Here is a 26,346-nt window from a genome sequence, read left to right as displayed (position 1 = left end):
GAATCTGCAGTTCACTTGCACTCCCTAACGGCAATCGTCTGGTGGTTATTATTATTATTATTATTATCCATCACTATCATGACCTAGAAACGAGCAGACTACGGCAGAGGCGGCGGGTCAAACCGTGCGAGAGCGACTCCGGCTGTGCGCCCACCCCTGCGCGTCTCCTCTTCCACATCCTCATTGAGAGAAAAATAAACCCTGAATCTCGCCGTGGGAATCACACGGGCACGCCGGGGCGCGGAGCGAGAAGGAAAAAAAACCATCACCGAGACGCAGAAAACCAGGTTTTGTCGGTTTTACACCAGGTATGTTCTTTTAAAGTGCAGTTTGGGGGGGGTATTTTAAAAAGCTGCTCGCCGGCGGGCGCGATGGGATCTGTCTTTCTTTTTAAATAGTTCAAGTCCTGCCCCTCTTGCTCTGATCCTGCCTCTTAAACCCGGACTGTTCTAATTAACACAAGCTTCACCTGGGCAATACGGACGTGTGTATTACAAGCAGAATTGAATTAACTAATTAATTACATTCTGGATGTAATTAATGATCGGACATGATGCCCGCCTCATTGCTTCATTGCTGTAATGGGACTGTCTTGCACAGCCGCTCCGCCGCCGCCGCCGGCCCGGATCCCCGGCCTCGATTTTTTATACTGCCGGAGGACCGGCGGCGGTGTGCGGCCACTTATCGCGCTTAACACCGCCGTGACGGTGCTGCTCTGAGTAACTGAGCTACACGCAGCCCAGACATTGTGACTCTCCGTTGTAAAAAAAAAAACAACAACAACGCAGTCGTCTTATTAAACCCACCGACACTTCCAAAAACTAGACGTATCCAACTCTCTGCACAGAAGCGCATCATGTAAGGCGCATCCTGTAAGGCCGTTATTGATAACACTGCACTGGGAGTGAGCTGGATCCCGAATCCAGTCAAGAAAACTTTATTACCAATACTTACCTCTTACCCTCTCTCTCTCAGTGCAGTGTTCATGTACTGGAGTGTCCAGTCAGTGTGTCTGTATGAACCCCTCTCTCTCTCAGTGCAGTGTTCATGTACTGGAGTGTCCAGTCAGTGTGTGTGTATGAACCCCTCTCTCTCAGTGCAGTGTTCATGTACTGGAGTGTCCAGTCAGTGTGTGTGTATGAACCCCTCTCTCTCTCAGTGCAGTGTTCATGTACTGGAGTGTCCAGTCAGTGTGTCTGTATGAACCCCTCTCTCTCTCAGTGCAGTGTTCATGTACTGGAGTGTCCAGTCAGTGTGTCTGTATGAACCCCTCTCTCACAGTGCAGTGTTCATGTACTGGAGTGTCCAGTCAGGGTGTCTGTATGAACCCCTCTCTCTCTCAGTGCAGTGTTCATGTACTGGAGTGTCCAGTCAGTGTGTCTGTATTAAGCCCTCTCAGTGCAGTGTTAATGTACTTGATTGTCCAGTCAGTGTGTCTGTATGAACCCCTCTCTCTCAGTGCAGTGTTCATGTACTGGAGTGTCCAGTCAGTGTGTCTGTATGAACCCCTCTCTCTCTCAGTGCAGTGTTCATGTACTGGAGTGTCCAGTCAGTGTGTGTGTATGAACCCCTCTCTCTCTCAGTGCAGTGTTCATGTACTGGAGTGTCCAGTCAGTGTGTCTGTATGAACCCCTCTCTCTCTCAGTGCAGTGTTCATGTACTGGAGTGTCCAGTCAGTGTGTCTGTATGAACCCCTCTCTCTCTCAGTGCAGTGTTCATGTACTGGAGTGTCCAGTCAGTGTGTCTGTATGAACCCCTCTCTCTCTCAGTGCAGTGTTCATGTACTGGAGTGTCCAGTCAGTGTGTGTGTATGAACCCCTCTCTCTCTCAGTGCAGTGTTCATGTACTGGAGTGTCCAGGTGGTCAGTGTTGTGTGTTAACCCCTCTCTCTCTCAGTGCAGTGTTCATGTCCTGGAGTGTCCAGGTGGTCAGTGTTGTGTGTTAACCCCTCTCTCTCTCTTCTGTCTCTCAGCTCATGGAGTCAGGCTGTAGCAGCAGTGCCTCTAGCGCCCCCGGTGGCGGAGTGGTGCAGGTGTGTTTCCCCTCAGTCCAGGGGGCTCTGCTGGCCAGTCTGAACCATCAGCGTCTGGAGGGTCAGCTGTGTGATCTGGCCATCGAGGTGCAGGGCCGCGTCTTCAGGGCTCATCGGTGTGTGTTGGCAGCCTCTTCACCCTACTTCCACGATCAGGTCTGTCTCAGAGCAGAGTTACCACACTGGAGTGTCCAGTCAGTGTGTCTGTATGAACCCCTCTCTCTCTCAGTGCAGTGTTCATGTACTGGAGTGTCCAGTCAGTGTGTGTGTATGAACCCCTCTCTCTCTCAGTGCAGTGTTCATGTACTGGAGTGTCCAGTCAGTGTGTGTGTATGAACCCCTCTCTCTCTCAGTGCAGTGTTCATGTACTGGAGTGTCCAGTCAGTGTGTCTGTATGAACCCCTCTCTCTCTCAGTGCAGTGTTCATGTACTGGAGTGTCCAGTCAGTGTGTGTATGAACCCCTCTCTCTCTCAGTGCAGTGTTCATGTACTGGAGTGTCCAGTCAGTGTGTGTGTATGAACCCCTCTCTCTCTCAGTGCAGTGTTCATGTACTGGAGTGTCCAGTCAGTGTGTGTGTATGAACCCCTCTCTCTCTCAGTGCAGTGTTCATGTACTGGAGTGTCCAGTCAGTGAGTCTGTATGAACCCCTCTCCCTGCCTCCCTGTGCACCAGGTGCTGTTGAAGAACGTGTCCTCGGTCTCCCTGCCCTCAGTCCTGGACCCGCTGGCGTTCGACAGTGTGCTGGGCTGCGCCTACACGGGCCGCATGTCGGTGCTGCGTGCGGAGATGGTCAGCTACGTGACGGTGGCCAGCTTCCTGCAGATGTGGCACATCGTGGACAAGATCACTGAGCTCCTGCGGGGGGGCCGGCGCCCCGCCCCCGCCCCCGCCCCCGCCGACGCCCGCGGGGCCACGCCCTCACGCCAGCAGTCCCCCAGCAGCACGGACTTCCTGTACGGGCCGGCCGGCGGCGGGGGGGAGGCGGAGCCCGGCGGCACCCCTGCGCGGCCCTGCCCCCCCCGCTCGGCCCTGCTCCGCCCCCGACCCCGGGCCACACCCCCCTCCTCCTCCGCGCTCTCGCGCCCCAGCGGAGAGGGTGACTACTCCAGCTGCGAGGAGGCCTGGCTCTCCAGCACCAGCGCCCCCAGCTGGGCGCCCCAGAGAGCCGCCGAGAAGGGGGGCGCCCCCAGGGCACAGCCGGCCCTGGGCCCCGCGCCGCCGCGACACAGGCGCGCTTCCTCCAGCCGGGCAGCAGGGGGCGCCACCAGGCAGGCGTGTGGGGGCGCAGGCCAGAGGGAGGAGGAAGAGGAGGGAGAAAGAGTCGAGCCTGGAGGAGAGGCGGGAGTCTCTGTCTGCCCAGGTGGGTGTGGAGTGTCTGTGGGCTCTGTGTGGGTGTGAGCTCTGTGTGGGTTTGGAGTGTGTGTGGATGTAGAGTGGTGTCCGTGGGCTCTGTGTGGGTGTGAGCTCTGTGTGGGTGTGGAGTGTGTGTGGGCTCTGTGTGGGTGTGGAGTGTGTGTGAGCTCTGTGTGGGTGTGGAGTGTCTGTGGGCTCTGTGAGGGTGTGGAGTGTGTCCGTGGGCTCTGTGTGGGTGTGAGCTCTGTGTGGGTGTGGAGTGTCTGTGGGCTCTGTGTGTGTGTGGGCTCTGTGAGGGTGTGGAGTGTCCGTGTGGCTCTGTGTGGGTGTGGAGCGTGTCTGTGGGCTCTGTGTGGGTGTGGAGTGTGTGTGGGCTCTGTGTGGGTGTGGAGTGTGTGTGAGCTCTGTGTGGGTGTGGAGTGTGTGTGGGCTCTGTGTGGGTGTGGAGTGTGTGTGAGCTCTGTGTGGGTGTGAGCTCTGTGTGGGTGTGGAGTGTGTGTGGGCTCTGTGTGGGTGTGGAGTGTGTGTGAGCTCTGTGTGGGTGTGAGCTCTGTGTGGGTGTGGAGTGTCTGTGGGCTCTGTGTGGGTGTGGAGTGTGTGTGGGCGTAGAGTGTGTCCGTGGGCTCTGTGTGGGTGTGAGCTCTGTGTGGGTGTGGAGTGTCTGTGGGCTCTGTGTGTGTGTGGGCTCTGTGTGGGTGTGGAGTGTGTGTGGGCTCTGTGTGGGTGTGGAGTGTGTCTGTTGGCTCTGTGTGGGTGTGGAGTGTCCATGGGCTCTGTGTGGGTGTGAGCTCTGTGGGGGTGTGGAGTGTCTGTGGGCTCTGTGTGGGAGTGGAGTGTTTGTGAGCTCTGTGTGGGTGTGGAGTGTGTCTGTGGGCTCTGTGTGGGTGTGGAGTGTTTGTGAGCTCTGTGGGGGTGTGGAGTGTGTCTGTGGGCTCTGTGTGGGAGTGGAGTGTGTCTGTGGGCTCTGTGTGGGTGTGGAGTGTGCGTGGGCTCTGTGTGGGTGTGGAGTGTGCATGGGCTCTGTGTGGGTGTGAGCTCTGTGTGGGTGTGGAGTGTGTCTGTGGGCTCTGTGTGGGTGTGGAGTGTGTGTGGGCTCTGTGTGGGTGTGGAGTGTCTGTGGGCTCTGTGTGTGTGTGGGCTCTGTGTGGGTGTGGAGTGTGCGTGGGCTCTGTGTGGGTGTGGAGTGTGCGTGGGCTCTGTGTGTCTGTGGGCTCTGTGTGGGTGTGGAGTGTGTCTGTGGGCTCTGTGTTGATGTGGAGTGTGTCTGTGGGCTCTGTGTGGGTGTGGAGTGTGTGTGAGCTCTGTGTGGGTGTGAGCTCTGTGTGGGTGTGGAGTGTGTGTGGGCGTAGAGTGTGTCCGTGGGCTCTGTGTGGGTGTGGAGTGTGCATGGGCTCTGTGTGTCTGTGGGCTCTGTGTGGGTGTGGAGTGTGTCTGTGGGCTCTGTGTTGATGTGGAGTGTGTCTGTGGGCTCTGTGTGGGTGTGGAGTGTGTGTGAGCTCTGTGTGGGTGTGAGCTCTGTGTGGGTGTGGAGTGTGTGTGGGCGTAGAGTGTGTCCGTGGGCTCTGTGTGGGTGTGAGCTCTGTGTGGGTGTGGAGTGTCTGTGGGCTCTATGTGTGTGTGTGCTCTGTGTGGGTGTGAAGTGTCCGTGGGCTCTGTGTGGGTGTGGAGTGTGTCCGTGGGCTCTGTGTGGGCGTGGAGTGTGCATGGGCTCTGTGTGGGTGTGAGCTCTGTGTGGGTGTGGAGTGTGTGTGGGCTCTGTGTGGGTGTGGTGTGTGTCTGTGGGCTCTGTGTGGGTGTGGAGTGTCTGTGGGCTCTGTGTGGGAGTGGAGTGTGTCTGTGGGCTCTGTGTGGGCGTGGAGTGTCCGTGGGCTCTGTGTGGGTGTGGAGTGTGCGTGGGCTCTGTGTGGGTGTGGAGTGTGCATGGGCTCTGTGTGGGTGTGAGCTCTGTGTGGGTGTGGAGTGTGTCTGTGGGCTCTGTGTGGGTGTGGAGTGTGTCTGTGGGCTCTGTGTGGGTGTGGAGTGTTTGTGAGCTCTGTGTGGGTGTGGAGTCTGTGTGGATGTGGTGTGTGTCTGTGGGCTCTGTGTGGGTGTGGAGTGTGTGTGGGCTCTGTGTGGGCGTGGAGTGTGCGTGGGCTCTGTGTGGGTGTAGCTCTGTGGTCACACGTGCTCCTGTCTCCTCCAGGCCGGTACCCCAGCGCGAGTGACCAGGAGGGGGAGCAGGAGTACGGCGAGGAGGAGGATGAAGAGCTGGCGGTGGCAGGCAGTGGGGCGCAGGACAGTCGGGGAGCAGTGGACATGGAGCTGGTGGGGGGGGCAGAGGCCGAGGCCGGGGGGCGGCCCAGCTCCTCCTGCCCCTCCTCGCCCCTGCCCAGCGGGGCGCCGTGGCAGGTGAGCTCCTGGCTGCAGCCGGGCGGCAGGCCGGAGGAGGAGGAGGAGGAGGAGGGGGGCGGCGAGGAGGAGTACGGCGGGGAGGAGGAGGAGGAGGAGGAGGACGCAGAGGCCGAGGAGTTCGGGGAGGCGGGGCGCTACGCGGCCGTGGCGGCGGCGGCGGCGGCGTTCGGGGGCGACACGTACGACGAGATCGAGGACGGCACGGGGCAGGTTTCCCAGAGGCCCCTGCTGCCCTCCGCCCTCGAGCACAGCGACTTCTTCCTGGCCGGCGAGCCGGGCCCCCCGCCGCCGCCGCCGCCGGCACCCGCCGCCATCGCCGTGGGCTCCCCCCCGTCCCCCTCGCCCTCCCTCCCGGCCCCGCCCGCCCTCGCCGGCGCCCCCTACACGGGCAAGGTGCACTACTGCCACTGCGGCAAGGCCTACACGCTGAAGAGCATGCGCGACCGGCACGTCAAGATGCAGCACCTGAACCTGCGGCCCTTCGCCTGCCCCGTCTGCGCCAAGACCTTCAAGATGAAGCACCACCTGACCAAGCACCTCAAGACGCACGGCGCCCTGCGCCCCTACGAGTGCGGCCTGTGCGGGAAGAAGGTCGTGTGGCGCGACAGCTTCCTGCGGCACCAGGCGCACTGCGCGCGGCTGGCGGCCGCCGGCCTCGCCCGCCGCGGCCCCGCCCCGCCCGGCGACGGGGTCAAGGCGGAGCGTGCGGACCTGGGCCGTTACGCTGCGGGCGAGGGGGAGGGGGCGGGCGAGGAGGAGGAGGAGGAGGAGGGCGAGGAAGGGCTGGGGCCCCCCGGGGGTGGGCTCTACGGGCTGAAGGAGGAGGCGGGAGGGGGGGGGTTCGGGGAGGGCGGGGCTTACAGCTGAGGGGGGCGTGTCTAATGGGCCTCGAGCCTGTGAGTGTGGCGACTGGAGAGTGCAGTGTGTGTGTACTGTGTATACTGCGTGTGCGTGTGTTGTGTGCTGTCTACAGTGTGTGTGTGCTGTGTTACAGTGTGTGTGGTGTGTGTGTGTGCTGTGTTTATGTGTGTGTGTGCTGTGTGCTGTGTAGTGTGTTTATGCTGTGTACGGGGTTACAGTATGTGTATTTACTGTGTTGCAGTGTCTAAATGGGATGGGTGTATTTATATACAGTGTATTGTTTCCAGTATCTTTTCCAATGTGTATAGACTGTGTGCAGTGTGTGTGCTGTGCACAGTGTCCATTACAGTGTGTACTGTGTACACTGTGTATATACTTTGTACAGTGTGTATATACTTTGGTATAGTGTCATTTACAGTGTGTATATGCTATGTGCAGTGTATTGTTTACAGTACCCTTTCCAGTGTGTATGCTACATATAGTGTTATATTCAGTGTGCAGTGTTAGTATTACATGGAACTTAAATAAAAATATTGAATATAGGATTTCTGATATATAAAAAGTAGTTTTACAAATTAGTTCACATTTTAAGGTGGGAGGGTGTTATTACAGTGTGTTCCAGTGTGTACGTGCTGTGTGCAGTGTGTACAGTACTGCGTTCAGTAAAGGAACAAGTAAAGATTTATTCCAGGTGAAAAGAGAAGAAAGGAAACATTTCATTTGCAGCCTACGCATGCTGACACAGCTACTTGGAACTACTGTGTGCAGTGTGTATATACTGTGTGCAGTGTGTGTATATACTGTGTACAGTGCCTATTACAGTGTGTGTGTATACTGTGTACAGTGCCTATTACAGTGTGTATATACTGTGTACAGTGTGTGTATATACTGTGTACAGTGCCTATTACAGTGTGTGTATATACTATGTACAGTGCCTATTACAGTGTGTATATTCAGTGTGTGTATATACTATGTACAGTGCCTATTACAGTGTCTATATACTGTGTACAGTGCCTATGACAGTGTGTATATTCAGTGTGTGTATATACTATGTACAGTGCCTATTACAGTGTGTATATACCGTGTACATTGCCTATGACAGTGTGTATATTCAGTGTGTGTATATACTGTGTGTATATAGTATGTACAGGGTCTATTACAATGTCAATGCTGTGTACAGTGTGTGTATACTGTGTACAGTATCTATAGTGTGTATTGTATCTTACTGTCCGTATATGCTGTGTACTGTGTCTCTCAGTGTATATATATATATTACAATACGTGATGTGCTGTAGATTTTTATCCATACAGTGCTGTATAAGTGCTGTCCAGTGTAAATAGTGTCTGGTACAGTGTGTAGTGTCTGTCGCTGTATATAGTGCGGACAGTGTGGGGGCTGTGACGGTCGGCCGCACGGCGCTGCGACCTGCAGGACAGGGACTGAGGGTGTGAGCAGCGACACTGGCCTCTGTACCGCGGCCGGAGCACATGACTGATGGATCTCCGGTCGCCTCCGCTCCTGACTGCCCTGCAGCTGTAATTACTTCACTGATGATCTGTATCAGCACGGCAGGCAGGACCGCAGTCCTCTGGGTACCTGTGAAAATAAAAACAATAAAAATGAGCTGCTTGCTTACGTTGCTTGCTGTAGTTCAGAGGGAGGCGCCGGGGATATTTCGCTCTTGAAATGTTGGAAAAGGCGGCGCAGGGCTCGCCTGCAGTTCCGCGCCGTGACCGCCAGAGGGAGCTCCACCGCGGCGCTCTCGGACCGGGCTCCGGGCTGGCAGCGGAAACATCCAGGAGACGCATTTGAGATCAAATACTAAATCCAGACAGTCCGGTCGTGATCTCTGAGCTGGCAGGCCCTGGAGAAGAAGGTGTGGAGTCTGGATCTGAAAGAGCTCGGGGTGGGGGGGGGACTCTGAGATCCTGGGGGGGGGGGGGGCGCAGCTCCAGAGCTCTGGGGCGCAGCAGGAGAAGCCCCGTCACCCCCAGAGTGTAGAGGGGCTGGGGGGGACAGACAGGAGAGCAGAGTCAGACCAGCGGAGGCTGTAGGATATCGCCCCCAGGGTCGATGGGCCGAGAGGCAGGACTGCAGTCTTGTCGCAGCTGGAATGCGATGGAGTCGGGTGTGCATGTCAGAGGTGCGATCGCACGGTGCAGAGACAGCCGCTTCCGTGCCAGGGTTACTACAGAGGTAGATCGGAGCGTCACCCCTGCGAGATGGCAGTTCAGACCATGTGAACAACGCCTCCTGGGAGAGCAGGGAGCTCAGAGGCGCGAGTTTCTCACCCGCCGGATGCCCGCAGATCTGCCGCTGCCCGCACATCTATCGCTGGGTATCCCCGCCGGCGGTGAGACCTCAGCCAGTGCCGTCAGCACAGCGGCAGCGTCCAGACATCGGGGACACTGGCGCCTTGTGTCCGCCAGGCGGCGGCAGTGACCTACAATTCCCACACCCGGCTCAGCGTGGGAGCCAATGGAGAAACTGCGGTCCGTTTTCCGCCATCTTGGCTCAACAGTCTCGTGGTTTCACTACGGCGCCACGCCTGCGCGTTGGAGCCAACGTGGCGTCAGTTTCACGCTTGCCGGCTCTGCGGCTGGAGTCAGTGCGGGACGGGGCCGAGAGAGACCGCGGATGCGACGACAGGCTCCTGCGCTTCCACGCGCGTCTTGTCAGGGATGATAGAAACGAAAGCTCGAGGGGAAGCGTGTCCTGGTAATAACTGGAGTCAGACCTCTCATTCAGTCGTATTTCCAGATCACGCGTGTTCAGGGTGACAGTGGGAATCAGGCGACAGCCAGCCGCTCCTGGCGCTGCGGCAGGGGGCAGCGTGATGGGATTTCACCCCAGTCCGCTGTCTGCCCCCTCCATCTGCCCCCTCTCTCCTCTCTCTGCCCCCTCTCCCCTCTCTGCCCCCTCCATCTGCCCCCTCTCTCCCCTCTCCTCTATCTGCCCCCTCTCTCCCCTCTATCTGCCCCCTCTCCCCTCTCTCCCCATCTCTCCATCTGCCCCCTCTCTCCTCTCTCTGCCCCCTCTATCTGCCCCCTCTCTCCCCTCTATCTGCCCCCTCTCTCTCTGCCCCCTCTCCCCTCTCTCCCCATCTCTCCATCTGCCCCCTCTCCCCTCTATCTGCCCTCTCTCTCTCTGCCCCCTCTCTCCCCTCTCTCCATCTGTCCCCTCTCTCCTCTCTCTGCCCCTCTCTCCTCTCTCTGCCCCTCTCTCTCCCCTCTCCCCTCTATCTGCCCCCTCTCTCTCCCCCCTCTATCTGCCCTCTCTCTCTCCCCTCTCCCCTCTATCTGCCCCCTCTCTCTGCCCTCTCTCTCTCTGCCCCTCTCTCTCTCCTCTATCTGCCCCTCTCTCTGCCCCCCTCTCTACCCTCTCCTCTATCTGCCCCTCTCTCTCTCTCTGCCCCCTCTCTCTCCCCTCTCCTCTATCTGCCCCCTCTCTCTCTCTGCCCCTCTCTCTCCCCTCTCCTCTATCTGCCCCCTCTCTCTCTCTGCCCCTCTATCTGCCCCCTCTCTCTCTCTGCCCCTCTCTCTCCCCTCTCCTCTATCTGCCCCCTCTCTCTCTCTGCCCCTCTCTCTCCCTCTCCTCTATCTGCCCCTCTCTCTCTCTCCTCTCTGTACAGGGGTGTGTGTCGGAACATGAGGAAACACGATTCTGGGTTATATATATAGCGAAAATCACAGGCTCTCTCTCTCTCTCCTCTCTCTCTCTCCCTCGCTCTCGTGTGTGTGAGAGACTTACACAGCGAGGCTCTCCGCCGCTGGATTCAAACCGGGGGGGGGGGAATTTAAAAAATAAATTAAACATTTTTTTTTTTAAATTTAAAAGCGGCGGACGGGAATTTTTTTTTCCCGTTTTCCTCCCGATATCGCGATTGTCCGGAGAGCCCCGAATCGCAGATCTGAGATCCACCCCTCCTCCCTCTCCGTGTCACATCTTCCCCCCCGTCCCCCCCCCCGTAGCGGAGCGCGGAACAGCACAAGCAGCACCGCGATGGTCGCTCCCGGGCTCGCCTCTGGTCGCTCCGTCTCTCCTCGTCTGCTGTGACCGACCCCGGTAATACCGTGCGCCCGGTGACCATTTTCCAGCTGGGAGGCTGTCGAGAAGACGAGACCACGTTCAATGCCGTTGGAATATGTCATATGCTCCCTTCCAAGGTAAGAAAGGCATTTAACTCTACCTCTCCCTCCGTCTGCCTCTCTCTCCCTCTCCCTGCTCCTGCTCCTAGCGCGGGAGAGACGGGCAGTGTGGCGGTCCAGTCTCTCCTGCTGCCCGCAGGGCGTGTGATACCGACACCGTGCAGCAGTGTGTGTGTGTGTAACAGTGTGTGTTACTGTAGCAGCGTGTGTGTGTCTAGCTGCACTGTAAGATTGTGTGTGTGTGTCAGTGTGTGTAGATACACTGTAGCAGTGTGTGTGTCTCAGTGTGTGTAGATACACTGTAGCAGTGTGTGTGTGTCGGTGTGTGTAGTTACACTATAGCAGTGTGTGTGTGTCGGTGTGTGTAGTTACACTATAGCAGTGTGTGTAGATACACTATAGCAGTGTGTGTGTCAGTGTGTGTAGATACACTATAGCAGTGTGTGTGTGTCAGTGTGTGTAGACACACTGTGTCAGTGTGTTTAGTTACACTATGGCAGTGTGTGTGTGTGTCAGCGTGTGTAGATACACTATAGCAGTGTGTGTGTCAGTGTGAGTAGCTACACTATAGCAGTGTGTGTAGATACACTATAGCAGTGTGTGGCAGTGTGTGTAGATACACTATAGCAGTGTGTGTAGATACACTATAGCAGTGTGTGGCAGTGTGTGTAGACACACTATAGCAGTGTGTGTAGATACTGCACAGTAAGGGTGTTACCGAAGTTACTCGCCTTATCCAGTCAGCTGTGAGGCGAAATCTCAGCCCAGAGCAGTGAACAGTCCCAGATCCCAGCAGCTGCGTCCGGGGAGACAGCCTCACACAGCAGTTCGCCCGCCTGGCGCCCCCTGGTGTCCAGGTGGAAGAGAGCCCCTACTGCTCCAGGGAGTCTGCTGGACACTGGCGCAGCAGGAGTTACTCAGGGCTCCAGGACACTGATAGACTCACACTGTGGGAATGTTGGTTCTCAGTATTAATAATTCACACGGTTATTATACTCTCTCATTAGAGGCAAGGCAGGATGTCAGAGTCCTGTCCTTCAGCCTGAGTGTGTCTGCGCAGCCGGCCCCCGTCTGGACTGGACTGCGCTCAGGCCGAGAGAGACCGCGCCGGGCCCTGTGGCGGCAGAATGGGCTGGGGCAGGGTGTCAAGGACCATGGGTTCAAGCCTGGCTGGGGCCTCACGGAGGTCCTGAACTCCTGAAGTTCTGAGGTTTTATGGTTCTGAGGTCCTGAACTCCGAGGCCCTGATGTTCTGAGGTCCTGAGGTCCTGAGGTTTGGAGCTCCTGAAGTCCTGATGTCCTGAGGTTCTGATGTCCTGAGGTCCTGACCCTTGATTGAGTCAGTGTTCTGCTGCTTCAGTGGGTCTCCATCTTGTCACTGGAAAGGGAGAATTTATTCACAACTGATTTCAATCCACAAGTCATTAGGGTTCATACGGGTCCAGATCACAATGGGTCATACTGGACCAGGTCATACTGGACTAGATGGGGTCATAGCAGGTCATACTGAATGGGGTCATAGTGGGTCACACTGAACTGAGTCAGACAGAACTGGGTCATAGTGGGTCATACTGAACCAGGTCAGACAGAAATGGGTCATAGTGGGTCATACTGAACCGGGTCACAGTGGGTATTACTAAACTGGATCATAGTGGGTCACACTGAACTGGGTCAAACAGGTCTGGACTGGGTCACAGCAGGTCAAACTGAACTGAGTCAGACAGGACTAGACCGGGTCATAGTGGGTCATACTGAACCAGGTCAGACAGCACTGAACTGGGTCATATGGGTCTGGACTGGGTCATACTGAGCCAGGTCAGACAGGACTGAACTGGGTCGTAATGGATCACATTGAACTAGATCAGATGGGTCTGGACTGGGTCAAGCGGGTCATACTGAACCGGGTCAGACATGACTGGACTGGGTCATAGCAGGTCATGCAAGTTTGGGTCACTCAGGCCAGGACAGGGACACACTGATCCCAACTCAAGTCCGAGGAGGCACCTCAGCTACTCTCAAGGACTGAGTCCACAAGAGAAGACAAAACCCAAGATCGAGAGCCATGCCTGGTGCTCAGGCGCCCAGTGTTCAGAAGCTCAGGTGTTTCAGACACTCAGGTGCTCAGTCACTTGGGCCCTCAGCTGTTTAGGTTCTCAGGAGCTCAGGAGCTCAGGCATTCAGGCCCTCAGCTGCTCAGCTGAGGTGAGTCCTTGCCGTGGACAACAGGAGCTAGAAGCCAGGGACAAGTTCTCCAGCCTTTGTCCCAACTCCTGGATCTCCCCGTGCCTGAATGACCAGCTGTGATTTCAGGATGACTTTACTCTAAGGGTGGGGGGGGGGATTCACTGGGATCCTTCGGGAATCAGTGGATGAGATTCTAAGATCAGTCCCCTGCTGAGCAGGATCCAGACAGAACAGCCTCCTCTCATTTCTCACCTCTCTCCCGTTCAGGTGTTCCCAAGAGATACAGGAGTCTCGCTGTTTCAGTCTCACTGACAGCCTCTGACACAGGGCCTTAAAGAAGCAACAGCAACCAGTTCAGATAGACTGTCAAGCCAGCAAGAGCTATTTAAGCCACTGGGAGTCAGACCCTTCTCTGTGGGAATCAACTAAGTAATCTTTTAGGTAAATAAAAGTCAATCAGTGGGCCGCGGATCAATGATGCCGTTAATGTGACTAATGAGTCATTAAGGGCCCAGTTTTGTCTCTTCATGATCTCTATCCTGAGTGATTGATTCCCTGTCGATCCTAAATTACAGTCCAAAGAACCGCTTCTGTCCAAAACCCTTCCGGACTTTGCAAGTTTGTGTTCTTCCTACCGAGGACTAGAGAGGTTCAGTTCCTTTACACAGAGTCCGCTCGGTAGAACAGGAGGATCCTCATGCGTAACCACGAATCCTGCAGAACGTGGCTTAGCACAGGGACAATCCCAAACACGTCATCCAGGGGCTCGGTCGATCGGAGGAGCAATGAGTCCGGTAACCAGGGGGATCCGAGAAAGACGATCCGAAAAACGAAACCCAAAGAGCGTGGTCAAAAAGGCAGGAGGTCAATCACAAAGGCTAGAAACACACACAAGAGAAGACTCTGGGAGGCTTCTCAACAGTGAGCATGGGCTGGTGTGGGAGGGAACTTTAAATACTGAAGGGAGAGGGCCGTGGTTGGATGATAGATAGATAGATAGATAGATACTTTATTGATCCCGTGAGGGAAATTGCAGTGCAACAGCAGCTTAACACACACATGATTGGTCCGGGCGTGAGAATGTGTGGAATCTGGTGCCTGTGGGAATGTGGCAGGTTCAATTAGGAGTGAGATTGTGAAGCAGTGGGTTTGGGACTGTAACGGCGTTTGCGAGGGAGAGTGTGGGGCGTGACACATAGTTTGTGTTTATGTTTGTGTGCTTGTGTGTGTGTGTGTGTGTGTGTGTGTGTGTGTGTGTGTGTGTGCTTGTGTTTGTGGGCGTGTGTGTTTGTGCGTGTGTGCGTGTGTGTTTGTGTGCTTGTGTTTGTGGGCGTGTGTGTTTGTGCGTGTGTGCGTGTGTGTTTGTGTGCTTGTGTGTGTGTGTGCTTGTGTTTGTGGGCGTGTGTGTTTGTGTGTGTGTGCATGTGTGCGTGTGTGTTTGTGTGCGTGTGTGCTTGTGTGCTTGTGTTTGTGTGCGTGTGCTTGTGTTTGTGCGCGCGTGTGCGCGTGTGCGTGTGTGTTTGTGTGTTTGTGTGCTTGTGTGAGAGAGAGGTCTCTTGTCCAGCCTGGACCTGTTCTCTCTGCTGTTCTCTCCTGCGCTGATTCTGGGGCAGCCGTGTCCTTCTGGTGACGCGGTGCCCTGGATTTCGCAGATCCTGTGAACGAGGCCCCCGAGCTCTGGGCCGGTTCTGTCGGCTGCCGTATTACAGCACAGACCCCAGCATCATTTTAGGAAAACTTTACCTTTTCATTCACACAGACCCACAGGTCATTCTTGACTTCTGTCCCCTAAGACTCCAAGTTTGTGAACAGACTGGTCACTTTGTACCCCTCCGACTCTGGACCGGGACAGGCAGGAACAAACTCTCTCCGACTCTGGACCGGGACAGGCAGGAACAAACGCACCCCGACTCTGGAGTGGGACAGGCAGGAACAAACTCTCTCCGATTCTGGACCGGGACAGGCAGGAACAAACGCACCCCGACTCTGGAGTGGGACAGGCAGGAACAAACTCTCTCCGACTCTGGACCGGGACAGGCAGGAACAAACGCACCCCGACTCTGGACCGGGACAGGCAGGAACAAACGCACCCCGACTCTGGAGTGGGACAGGCAGGAACAAACTCTCTCCGACTCTGGACCGGGACAGGCAGGAACAAACGCACCCCGACTCTGGAGTGGGACAGGCAGGAACAAACACACCCCGACTCTGGAGTGGGACAGGCAGGAACAAACTCTCTCCGACTCTGGACCGGGACAGGCAGGAACAAACGCACCCCGACTCTGGAGTGGGACAGGCAGGAACAAACGCACTCCGACTGTGCTAGTAGTCAGTCCTCCTCCACAGCCGGCTCACAGATGGCTATGAGAGGCGCCAGCAGATCTGAAAGACCCCTAATCCAGTGTCAGATCCCCCAGACACCCCGCCAGCCTGCAGAGATGGTATTTATAGAGCTCGCTGGAGCCCGACCCTCTGTCGCTGGGCTGAGCTGTACTGTCAGTCACCTGGTCGGTCCAGTGTGTATATAGTGTGTGTGGAGTGTGTGTATGGAGTGTGTGCATGGTATGTGTGCACTCCCATGTGTGTGCAGTGTGTATGATGTGTGTGTAGTGTGCATGGTGTGCAGTTTGTGTAGTAGGTATGGTGTGTGCAGTGTCCATAGTCTGTCTAGTATGTGTATAGTGTGTGTAGTGTGTACAGTGTATGGTGTGTGAGCACACTAAAGGAGTCTGCCTGAGCAGTGTGTGTAGTGTGTGTATGGTGTACAATGTGTGTAGTGCGTGTGTGCATGGTGTGCAGTTTGTGTGGTGGATATGGTGTGTATGGTGTGTGCAGTGTGGGTGTATGATGTGTAATATGTGTAGTGTGTGTAGTGTGTGTACAGTGTGTATATTGTTTGTAGTGTGTGAGTACACTAAAGCAGTCTGCCTGAGCAGTGTGTGTAGTGTGTGAGTACACTTAAGCAGTCTGCCTGAGCAGTGTGTGCAGTGTGTGTGTAGTGTGTGAGTACACTAAAGCAGTCACAGAGGTTACTGTTCAAGCCCTGATCTTCACTGGACTGGGGTCAAAGGTCAGAGGCCAGGCTGGGACCCCTTAGGGTCAGAGGTTACTCGCGGTCCAGAGAGCAGTGCTCCCACACACACAGAGGGAATGCTGGGATGGAAACCAGGACACACGGAGACCCTGCATTAGCGGCACTCAATCTGTGGACTACAACTCCCACACACAATGCTGACAGCCACAGTGACAGGCGGGGTCACACAGCACCCTGGGAAGTGTAGTTTTGTTCTTGTTGTATACCATGTGGTGATGGAACTCCTCTCTCACTCTCGTCCCCTCCCGGGAGCTGAATGTGTGAGTTCAGTACTGACTTTCCCAGGACAGCAGTTGGCACAACGCTTGCAGGAACTACATGTGTTTTTGACTTCGGTGTGGCACAGATTGGGGTTGGGGTGGTAGCTGGGGTTTGGTTTGTGTATATACAGAGTCTGTACTCCAGGTGTGTGTGTATATACAGTATATGGACTTCAGGTGTGTGTGTGTGTGTATACAGAGTCTGTACTCCAGGTGTGTGTGTATATACAGTATATACAGTGTATGGACTCCAGGTGTGTGTGTGTGTATATATATACAGTGTATGGACTCCAGGTGTGTGTGTGTGTACAGAGTGTCTGTACTCCAGGTGTGTGTGTGTGTATACAGTGTCTGTACTCCAAGTGTGTGTGTGTATATACAGTATATACAGAGTCTGCACTCCAGGTGTGTGTGTATATATATACAGTGTATGGACTCCAGGTGTGTGTGTATATAGAGTATCTGTACTCCAGGTGTGTGTGTATAGATACAGTGTCTGTACTCCAGGTGTGTGTGTATATATATATACAGTGTATGGACTCCAGGTGTGTGTGTATATACAGTATCTGTACTCCAGGTGTGTGTGTGTGTATATATACAGTGTCTGTACTCCAGGTGTGTGTGTGTAGATACAGTATCATTTCTCCAGGTGTGTGTGTGTATACAGAGTCTGTACTCCAGTTGTGTGTGTATATATAGAGTGTCTGTACTCCAGGTGTGTGTGTGTGTGTGTGTGTGTGTGTGTATATAGAGTGTCTGTACTCCAGGTGTGTGTGTGTGTGTGTGTGTGTGTGTGTGTATATACAGTGTCTGTACTCTAGGTGTGAGTGTACAGTAGTGTCTGTACTGTGTGTAGGAGTGTACAATAGTGTCCGTACTGTGTGTGTAGGAGTGTGTACAGTAGTGTCTGTACTGTGTGTAGGTGTGTGTACAGTAGTGTCTACTGTGTGTGTAGGAGTGTGTACAGTAGTGTCTGTACTGTGTGTGTAGGAGTGTACAGTAGTGTCTGTACTGTGTGTAGGTGTGTGTACAGTAGTGTCTGTACTGTGTGTGTAGGAGTGTACAGTAGTGTCTGTACTGTGTGTAGGTGTGTGTACAGTAGTGTTTTTATTGTGTGTGTAGGAGTGTGTACAGTAGTGTTTTACTGTGTGTGTGTAGGAGTGTACAGTAGTGTTTTACTGTGTGTGTAGGAGTGTACAGTAGTGTGTGTGTCTGTGCAGTTCATCAGTGTCTTAGTTCTCCATGTATCTGTAGATTCAGGACACCTGCCCATTATAACTCTGTCTCCCAGGACACTGCTCTCATTTCAAGAACACTGCTTCCCCCATAGACACACCACTCTCAGCTTGAAACACTCTGTCACACACTGCACAGTCTAGAACTGAGAATATACTGTAGAGGTTTTGTATAGGTTATGCAGACACACACTGACCCTGACAGAGCAGTCTGAGACTCTCCAGGCTGGACTGGACTGGCTGGACTGGGAGCTGGATTAGTTCTTCACTGGGATTATAATCAGACTCCACTGACACTGACAGAGCAGTCTGAGACTCTCCAGGTCAGGACTGGACTGGCTGGACTGGGAGCTGGATTAGTTCTTCACTGGGATTATAATCAGACTCCACTGACACTGACAGTGTCAGTGTCTCCAGGCTGGACTGGCCTGGGTGGACTGGGAGCTGGATTAGTTCTTCACTGGGATTATAATCAGACTCCACTGACACTGACAGAGCTCTGCACTGGGGTACCCCTGGGGTTCACCCTGTCCCAGCTCTCACGGGGGGGGGGGGGTGATTGAGGGACAGATGGGGGGACCGGGGGAGGGACAGAGAGAAAGCTGGGGTACCAGATGGAGGGAGAGGAGGAGAGAAGCAGCAGCGCTCTGCACGTGTAGCTGTGTTACTATGGGAACAGGATGTGGGCTCCATCTCCAGAAAATGATGTCTCTCAGTGTCTCTCACTGCTCCCTTCCTCTCTCCCCTCACCTACTCTCTCCTCTCACTCCTCTCTCTCCGTCTCCATCATTTTCTCAGAGCTCACTCTCAGCATCAGCGGCCTGACTGTCGTTCTCCCTCTGTGTCACTCTCTCCCTGTGTATCACTCTTTCTCTCCCTCTGTGTCCCTCTCTCCTCTCTCTCCTCTCTCCCTCTCTTTAACACACTCTCCTCTAGTCTCCGAGCCGTTGCCGTGGAGACGGGATGGGGGCGTGAGAGGGAGAGAGAGTGAGTGGGCGGTTCGGAAATGACATCTCCTGGGCTGTGAACCCATTTCCTGCTGCACGGGCGAGGGGGCCGCCAGCGGTGGGATACTGCTGCCATCTTGTGGGCAGCGGCAGTACTGCGCGCAGTTTATCATTTAGGACGAGGAGTCGGTTCAAGTTTGATTGAGGAAGAAAGAGAGGAAGGCGAGAGGTGGACTCACTGAGACCCGTTGTATCTGCGAATTAAATGTTCTTTACATCTGCCTGGATCTCATGGCCCGGGGGGTTGTCATGAATCAGCTCTGGCATACTCTGTAGGGTCTGCAGTCTCGTAGTGTTCTGGTTCAGTGGTCTAACAAGCCTGGACCTTAAATACTGGACCTATAGCCCTTCTATAACCTGCCTATAGTCCTGCTATATCCTGCCTATAGATCTGTCTATAGCCCTGCTGTTGCCTGCCTATAGATCTGTCTATAGCCCTGCTGTTAGCTGCCTATAGATCTGTCTATAGCTCTGCTGTTGCCTGCCTATAGATCTGTCTATAGCCCTGCTGTTACCTGCCTATAGATCTGTCTATAGTCCTGCTGTTACCTGCCTATAATTCTGCCTATAGTCCTGCTATAACCTGCCTATAGATCTGTTTATAGCTCTAATGTTACCTGCCTATAGATCTGCCTATAACCCTGCTATAACCTGCCTATAGATCTGCCTATAACCCTGCTATAACCTGCCTATAGATCTGCCTATAGTGCTGCTGTTACCTGCCTATAGATCTGCCTATAGTCCTGCTGTTACCTGCCTATAGATCTGCCTATAGCCCTGCTGTTACCTGCCTATGGTCCTGCTCTATCCTGTCTATAGATCTGTCTATAGCTCTAATGTTACCTGCCTATAGATATGCCTATAGCCCTGCTATAACCTGCCTATAGATCTGCCTATAGCCCTGCTGTTACCTGCTTATAGATCTGCCTATAGTCCTGCTGTTACCTGCCTATAGATCTGCCTATAGCCCTGCTGTTACCTGCCTATGGTCCTGCTCTATCCTGCCTATAGATCTGTCTATAGTCCTGCTCTATCCTGCCTATAGATCTGCCTATAGTCCTGCTGTAAATCTTACAGATTTTGAACAACAGGCCTTGATATATCACAGGGGTGTAATTTTGTTATTTAAATTGTTTAAAACACTATGTTTTATACGTAATATAAATATGTAAGTATTGTATTGCCACTGTGCTAATACTAAAATAAATACGAAGATTTAGCACAAAACGTTAAAAAAAACTCCTTTTGATGCATGAAGACACCTCTATCACCGAACGGAAGCTGACAGCAGATTTTCAACTGTAGATGTTGCTGGGAAATGTAGTCCTTGCTTATACTGCACTGGGTGTCATCTGATTTCTTGCCAGAGGAAAAATCACAAATAGAAACTACATTTCCCACAATCTGTGCCAATTCTTTCATCTTCCAAGGGATGATGGGAAGTATATTGCTTACAATCATCAACCTTGAAGCTGGAAGAAAATTGTCTGTATGAACCCCTCTCTCTCTCAGTGCAGTGTTCGTGTACTGGAGTGTCCAGTCAGTGTGTCTGTATGAACCCCTCTCTCTCTCAGTGCAGTGTTAGTGTACTGGAGTGTCCAGTCAGTGTGTCTGTATGAACCCCTCTCTCTCTCTCAGTGCAGTACTCATGTACTGGAGTGTCCAGTCAGTGTGTCTGTATTAACCCCTCTCTCTCTTAGTGCAGTGTTCGTGTACTGGAGTGTCCAGTCAGTGTGTCTGTATGAACCCCTCTCTCTCTCAGTGCAGTGTTAGTGTACTGGAGTGTCCAGTCAGTGTGTCTGTATGAACCCCTCTCTCTCTCTCAGTGCAGTACTCATGTACTGGAGTGTCCAGTCAGTGTGTCTGTATGAACCCCCCTCTCTCTCAGTGCAGTGTTCATGTACTGGAGTGTCCAGTCAGTGTGTCTGTATGAACCCCCCTCTCTCTCAGTGCAGTGTTCATGTACTGGAGTGTCCAGTCAGTGTGTCTGTGTGAACCCCTCTCTCTCTCAGTGCAGTGTTCATGTACTGGAGTGTCCAGTCAGTGTGTCTGTATGAACCCCTCTCTCTCTCAGTGCAGTGTTCGTGTACTGGAGTGTCCAGTCAGTGTGTGTGTATGAACCCCTCTCTCTCTCAGTGCAGTGTTCGTGTACTGGAGTGTCCAGTCAGTGTGTGTGTATTAACCCCTCTCTCTCTCTCAGTGCAGTGTTCATGTACTGGAGTGTCCAGTCAGTGTGTGTGTATGAACCCCTCTCTCTCTCAGGGCAGTGTTCATGTACTGGAGTGTCCAGTCAGTGTGTCTGTATTAACCCTCTCTCTCTCTCTCTCTCTCTCTCTCTCTCTCTCTCTCTCTCTCTCTCTCTCTCTCTGTGTCTCAGATGCGAGGTTTGCGGCCCCCCTGTCAAGTGCCTATCGCCCCCCCTCCTCTCTCGCTCCGTACGACCGGCCAGGCTGGAACCCCCGTCTCTGCGTGATCTCCGGAAACCAGCTCTTTATGTTAGACCAGGAGGAGGTACTGCGTCCTTCCTCAGTGTCCCGCGCTGTTACTGTGCCTGTGTGTCTGTCTCTACATCACCCCCTGCAGGTCCTGCCCTGCTACTGTGCCTGTGTGTCTGTCTCTACATCACCCCCTGCAGGTCCTGCCCTGTTACTGTGCCTGTGTGTCTGTCTCTGTCTCTACATCACTCCCTGCAGGTCCTGCCCTGTTACTGCGCCTGTGTGTCTGTCTCTGTCTCTACATCACCCCCTGCAGGTCCTGCGCTGTTACTGTGCCTGTGTGTCTGTCTCTGTCTCTACATCACTCCCTGCAGGTCCTGCCCTGTTACTGCGCCTGTGTGTCTGTCTCTACATCACCCCCTGCAGGTCCTGCCCTGTTACTGCGCCTGTGTGTCTGTTTCTGTCTCTACATCACCCCCTGCAGGTCCTGCGCTGTTACTGCGCCTGTGTGTCTGTCTCTGTCTCTACATCACCCCCTGCAGGTCCTGCCCTGTTACTGCGCCTGTGTGTCTGTCTCTGTCTCTACATCACCCCCTGCAGGTCCTGCCCTGTTACTGCGCCTGTGTGTCTGTCTCTACATCACTCCCTGCAGGTCCTGCCCTGTTACTGCACCTGTGTGTCTGTCTCTACATCACCCCCTGCAGGTCCTGCCCTGTTACTGCGCCTGTGTGTCTGTCTCTGTCTCTAGATCACCCCCTGCAGGTCCTGCACTGTTACTGCACCTGTGTGTCTGTCTCTGTCTCTACATCACCCCCTGCAGGTCCTGCCCTGTTACTGCGCCTGTGTGTCTGTCTCTGTCTCTACATCACCCCCTGCAGGTCCTGCCCTGTTACTGCACCTGTGTGTCTGTCTCTACATCACCCCCTGCAGGTCCTGCCCTGTTACTGCGCCTGTGTGTCTGTCTCTGTCTCTACATCACCCCCTGCAGGTCCTGCCTGTTACTGCGCCTGTGTGTCTGTCTCTACATCACCCCCTGCAGGTCCTGTCCTGTTACTGCACCTGTGTGTCTGTCTCTGTCTCTACATCACCCCCTGCAGGTCCTGCCCTGTTACTGCGCCTGTGTGTCTGTCTCTGTCTCTACATCACCCCCTGCAAGTCCTGCCCTGTTACTGTGCCTGTGTGTCTGTCTCTGTCTCTACATCACCCCCTGCAAGTCCTGCCCTGTTACTGTGCCTGTGTGTCTGTCTCTACATCACCCCCTGCAGGTCCTGCCCTGTTACTGTGCCTGTGTGTCTGTCTCTACATCACCCCCTGCAGGTCCTGCCCTGTTACTGCGCCTGTGTGTGTCTGTCTCTACATCACCCCCTGCAGGTCCTGCCCTGTTACTGCACCTGTGTGTCTGTCTCTGTCTCTACATCACCCCCTGCAAGTCCTGCCCTGTTACTGTGCCTGTGTGTCTGTCTCTACATCACCCCCTGCAGGTCCTGCCCTGTTACTGTGCCTGTGTGTCTGTCTCTACATCACCCCCTGCAGGTCCTGCCCTGTTACTGCGCCTGTGTGTCTGTCTCTACATCACCCCCTGCAGGTCCTGCCCTGTTACTGCGCCTGTGTGTCTGTCTCTGTCTCTACATCACCCCCTGCAGGTCCTGCCCTGTTACTGCACCTGTGTGTCTGTCTCTGTCTCTACATCACCCCCTGCAGGTCCTGCCCTGTAACTGCACCTGTGTGTCTGTCTCTGTCTCTACATCACCCCTGCAGGTCCTGCCCTGTTACTGCGCCTGTGTGTCTGTCTCTGTCTCTACATCACCCCCTGCAGTTACTGCGCCTGTGTGTCTGTCTCTACATCACCCCCTGCAGGTCCTGCCCTGTTACTGCGCCTGTGTGTCTGTCTCTGTCTCTACATCACCCCCTGCAGGTCCTGCCCTGTTACTGCGCCTGTGTCTCTGTCTCTGCAGGGGGTGATGTGGAGACAGACTCTACATCACCCCCTGCAGGTCCTGCCCTGTTACTGCGCCTGTGTGTCTGTCTCTGTCTCTACATCACCCCCTGCAGGTCCTGTGCTGTTACTGCACCTGTATGTCTGTCTCCACATCACCCCCTGCAGGTCCTGCCCTGTTACTGCGCCTGTGTCTCTGTCTCTGTCTCTACATCACCCCCTGCAGGTCCTGCCCTGTTACTCTGCCTGTGTGTCTGTCTCTGTCTCTACATCACCCCCTGCAGGTCCTGCCCTGTTACTGCGCCTGTGTGTCTGTCTCTGTCTCTACATCAGCTCCTGTCTCCTGACCTCCAGGTTCACCCTTTGTTGATGAGAGAGAGGCGCTCGGAGTCTCATCGGAACAAGCTCCTGCGCCGCACTGTCAGCGTGCCTGTGGAGGGGAGACACCACCCCGAGATCGGTGAGAGTCACAATGCAGCTTAGAGAGTCATTGTGTGTGACTACATGTGCACCCTGAGAGTCGATATACACACCGGGAGTCAATATTCACCTTGAGAGTCAATATACACACCGAGAGTCAATATTCACCCTGAGAGTCAATATACACACCGGGAGTCAATATACACCCTGAGAGTCAATATACACACCGAGAGTCGAGTGGATATACACACTGGGAGTCAATATTCACCCTGAGAGACAATATACACACCGAGTCAATATTCACCCTGAGAGTCGATATACACACCGAGTCAATATTCACCCTGAGAGTCAATATACACACCGAGAGTCAATATTCACCCTGAGAGTCAATATACACCCTGAGAGTCCACTCGATATACACACCGGGAGTCAATATTCACCCTGAGAGTCAATATACACACCGAGAGTCGAGTGGATATACACACCGGGAGTCAATATTCACCCTGAGAGTCGATATACACACCGGGACTCAATATTTACCCTGGAAGCCGATATACACATTGAGAGTCAATATTCACCCTGAGAGTCAATATACACACCAAGAGTCAGTATTACAATATACACCCTGAGAGTCGATATCCCCGCTGCAGGCAGTGTGCCTGACTGGTGCTTGTCTGTAACCTCCCTCTGTCCTGTCACCCCTCTCTCCCCACTCTCCTCTCCTCTCTCCTCTCTCCTCTCCCTCCCCACTCTCCTCTCCTCTCCCTCTCCTCTCCCTCCTCTCTCCTCTCTCCTCTCTCCTCTCCCTCCCCACTCTCTTCTCCTCTCTCTCTCCTCTCCCTCCTCTCTCCTCTCTCCTCTCCCCTCTCTCCTCTCTCCTCTCCCTCCCCACTCTCTTCTCCTCTCTCCCCTCTCCCTCTCTCCTCCTCACGTTTACATTCAGAAATGCTTTACTGGTTCGACCTAAATGACCAACATGACGACTGTAGCCAGAGCTCTGATCGTTTAGCTCTGACACACCCCTCTGTGTGACCCGGTTCCTCTCCCTCAGTTTCTCTACACTACAGCACCAGAAAGCAGCGTTTTTAGAAAAATGCTCCCTGCCGCCCTCTGCCTGCCTGAGATACAGCACCCTGCATGGAAGGGAGGTGTCTCAAACACAGCAGAGCCCACTGGGTCAGACACTGGTCAGAGACAGAGCTGTGAGTACCCCTCCCAGTGAGGGTGATCGACTCTCCTGTCCCTGTGCCCTCAAAAACCCCCCAGTCACTGGGCTCTACTGCACTGGACTGTGTTTTTACCACAGTCTCACTGGGCTCTACTGCGCTGGACTGTGTTTTTACCCTGATCTCACCGGGCTGTACTGCACTGGACTGTGTTTTTACCCTGATCTCACTGGGCTGTACTGCACTGGACTGTGTTTTTACCCTGATCTCACTGGGCTGTACTGCACTATACTGTGTTTTTACCCTGATCTCACTGGCCTGTACTGCGCTATACTGTGTTTTTACCCTGATCTCACTGGCCTGTACTGCACTGGACTGTGTTTCTACCCTGATCTCACTGGGCTGTACTGTACTGTGTTTTTACCTTGATCTCACTGGGCTGTACTGTGTTTTTACCCTGATCTCACTGGGCTGTACTGCGCTGTACTGTGTTTCTACCCTGATCTCACTGGGCTCTACTGTACTCTGTTTTTACCCTGATCTCAATGGGCTGTACTGCGCTGTACTGTGTTTTTACTCTGATCTCACTGGGCTGTACTGCGCTGTACTTTGTTTCTACCCTGATCTCACTGGGCTCTACTGCGCTGGACTGTGTTTTTACCCTGATCTCACTGGGCTTTACTGCACTGTACTGTGTTTTTACCCTGATCCCACTGAGCTGTACTGTGCTGAACTGTGTTTTTACCCTGATCTCACTGGGCTCTACTGTACTGTACTGTGTTTTAACCCTGATCTCACTGGGCTGTACTGTGTTTTTACCCTGCTCTCCCCTCTGTCTCTCTCCCTCTCCATTTCCCTCCCTCTCTGTCAGTGACTCTGTCTATGCTGTGTAATTATCACCATGGTTACCATCAGTGATGTGATTTTAGCCCCTATAGAAAGAGGCAGAGAGGGATGGGGGGGATGCATCGAGAGGGAGTGGGGTTAGAAACGGAGATGGACACAGAGGGACAGGAGAGGTAGACACTGATGAATTACAGTGCTGCCAAAGCATATACAATAAACACAACATCTCCAGACATTTACAACACAAACACATCATACAACATACTACACATACAACATTAGTGACAGACAGGCTCACTGTTCCTCAGGCTGGGACAGGAGATCACACACTGTATTATTATCATTGAGAGACAGGCTCACTGTCTGTTCCTCAGGCTGGGACAGGAGATCACACACTGTATTATTATTATTATTATAGAGAGACAGGCTCACTGTCTGTTCCTCAGGCTGCGACAGGAGATCACACACTGTATCATTATTATTATAATTGAGAGACAGACAGTTAATCTTTTCTGTTTCTTACCTTGGTCAAAGATTTAACTAGTTTGTATTGTCTATTTAGGGTTCTGCAGCATTCCAGTTTATGTTGTGTTTATGTGTGTGTCCCAGTGGGTGAGGCAGTGTTGTTCAGTGTGTGTTTGTGTGTGTGTCCCAGTGTGTGAGATATTACTGTGTGATCTGTGCTGTGATGTGCTTGAGTCTGAGTTGTGGTGATCTAGCAGTGCTGTCCTGAGGCTGGTTGTGAGTTGTGTGTATTGTGCTGTGATGTGCTTGAGTCTGGGTTGTGGTGCTCTAGCAGTGCTGTCCTGAGGCTGGTTGTGTGTTGTGTGTATTGTGCTGTGATGTGCTTGAGTCTGGGTTGTGGTGCTCTAGCAGTGCTGTCCTGAGGCTGGTTGTGTGTTGTGTGTATTGTGCTGTGATGGGCTTGAGTCTGGGTTGTGGTGCTCTAGCAGTGCTGTCCTGAGGCTGGCTGGTG

At 53.9% G+C, this 26,346-nt stretch overlaps 2 protein-coding genes across 2 annotated transcripts in view; both read left to right on the top strand.

The window, feature by feature from the left end:
- The first annotated feature begins 206 nt into the window (after nt 1-206).
- zbtb22a (zinc finger and BTB domain containing 22a) lies at nt 207-8,262 on the top strand. The gene is made up of 4 exons (XM_088908411.1): nt 207-308; nt 1,973-2,188; nt 2,706-3,393; nt 5,569-8,262. The coding sequence occupies exons 2-4, from the start codon at nt 1,976-1,978 to the stop codon at nt 6,642-6,644; spliced, it is 1,977 nt and encodes a 658-aa protein (XP_088764537.1). The 5' UTR covers nt 207-308; nt 1,973-1,975; the 3' UTR covers nt 6,645-8,262.
- A 4,366-nt stretch (nt 8,263-12,628) lies between these two features.
- Nucleotides 12,629-26,346, top strand: part of syngap1b (synaptic Ras GTPase activating protein 1b) — a 64,275-nt gene continuing 50,557 nt past the window's right edge. The window contains exons 1-5 of the mRNA XM_088908075.1: nt 12,629-12,691; nt 12,937-12,989; nt 14,624-14,775; nt 20,945-21,078; nt 23,293-23,398. Coding sequence (XP_088764201.1) covers nt 12,629-12,691; nt 12,937-12,989; nt 14,624-14,775; nt 20,945-21,078; nt 23,293-23,398 — 508 coding nt within the window. The remainder of the gene's footprint in view (nt 12,692-12,936; nt 12,990-14,623; nt 14,776-20,944; nt 21,079-23,292; nt 23,399-26,346) is intronic.

This window comes from Atractosteus spatula (assembly GCF_055471065.1).
Source record: "Atractosteus spatula isolate fAtrSpa1 chromosome 10 unlocalized genomic scaffold, fAtrSpa1.hap1 SUPER_10_unloc_1, whole genome shotgun sequence".
Taxonomy (NCBI): Eukaryota; Metazoa; Chordata; class Actinopteri; order Semionotiformes; family Lepisosteidae; genus Atractosteus; species Atractosteus spatula.
The sequence above is the reverse complement of the archived record's forward strand: the minus strand, read 5'-3'. Positions and strand labels throughout refer to the sequence as shown.

Excerpts from the sequence above, each read along its gene's own strand:
- zbtb22a (XM_088908411.1), top strand. The coding sequence starts at position 1,976 with ATGGAGTCAGGCTGTAGCAGCAGTGCCTCTAGCGCCCCCGGTGGCGGA. Across the intron at positions 2,189-2,705 it reads CACCCTACTTCCACGATCAG|GTGCTGTTGAAGAACGTGTC; the intron begins GTCTGTCTCAGA and ends CCTGTGCACCAG. Across the intron at positions 3,394-5,568 it reads GGGAGTCTCTGTCTGCCCAG|GCCGGTACCCCAGCGCGAGT; the intron begins GTGGGTGTGGAG and ends TGTCTCCTCCAG.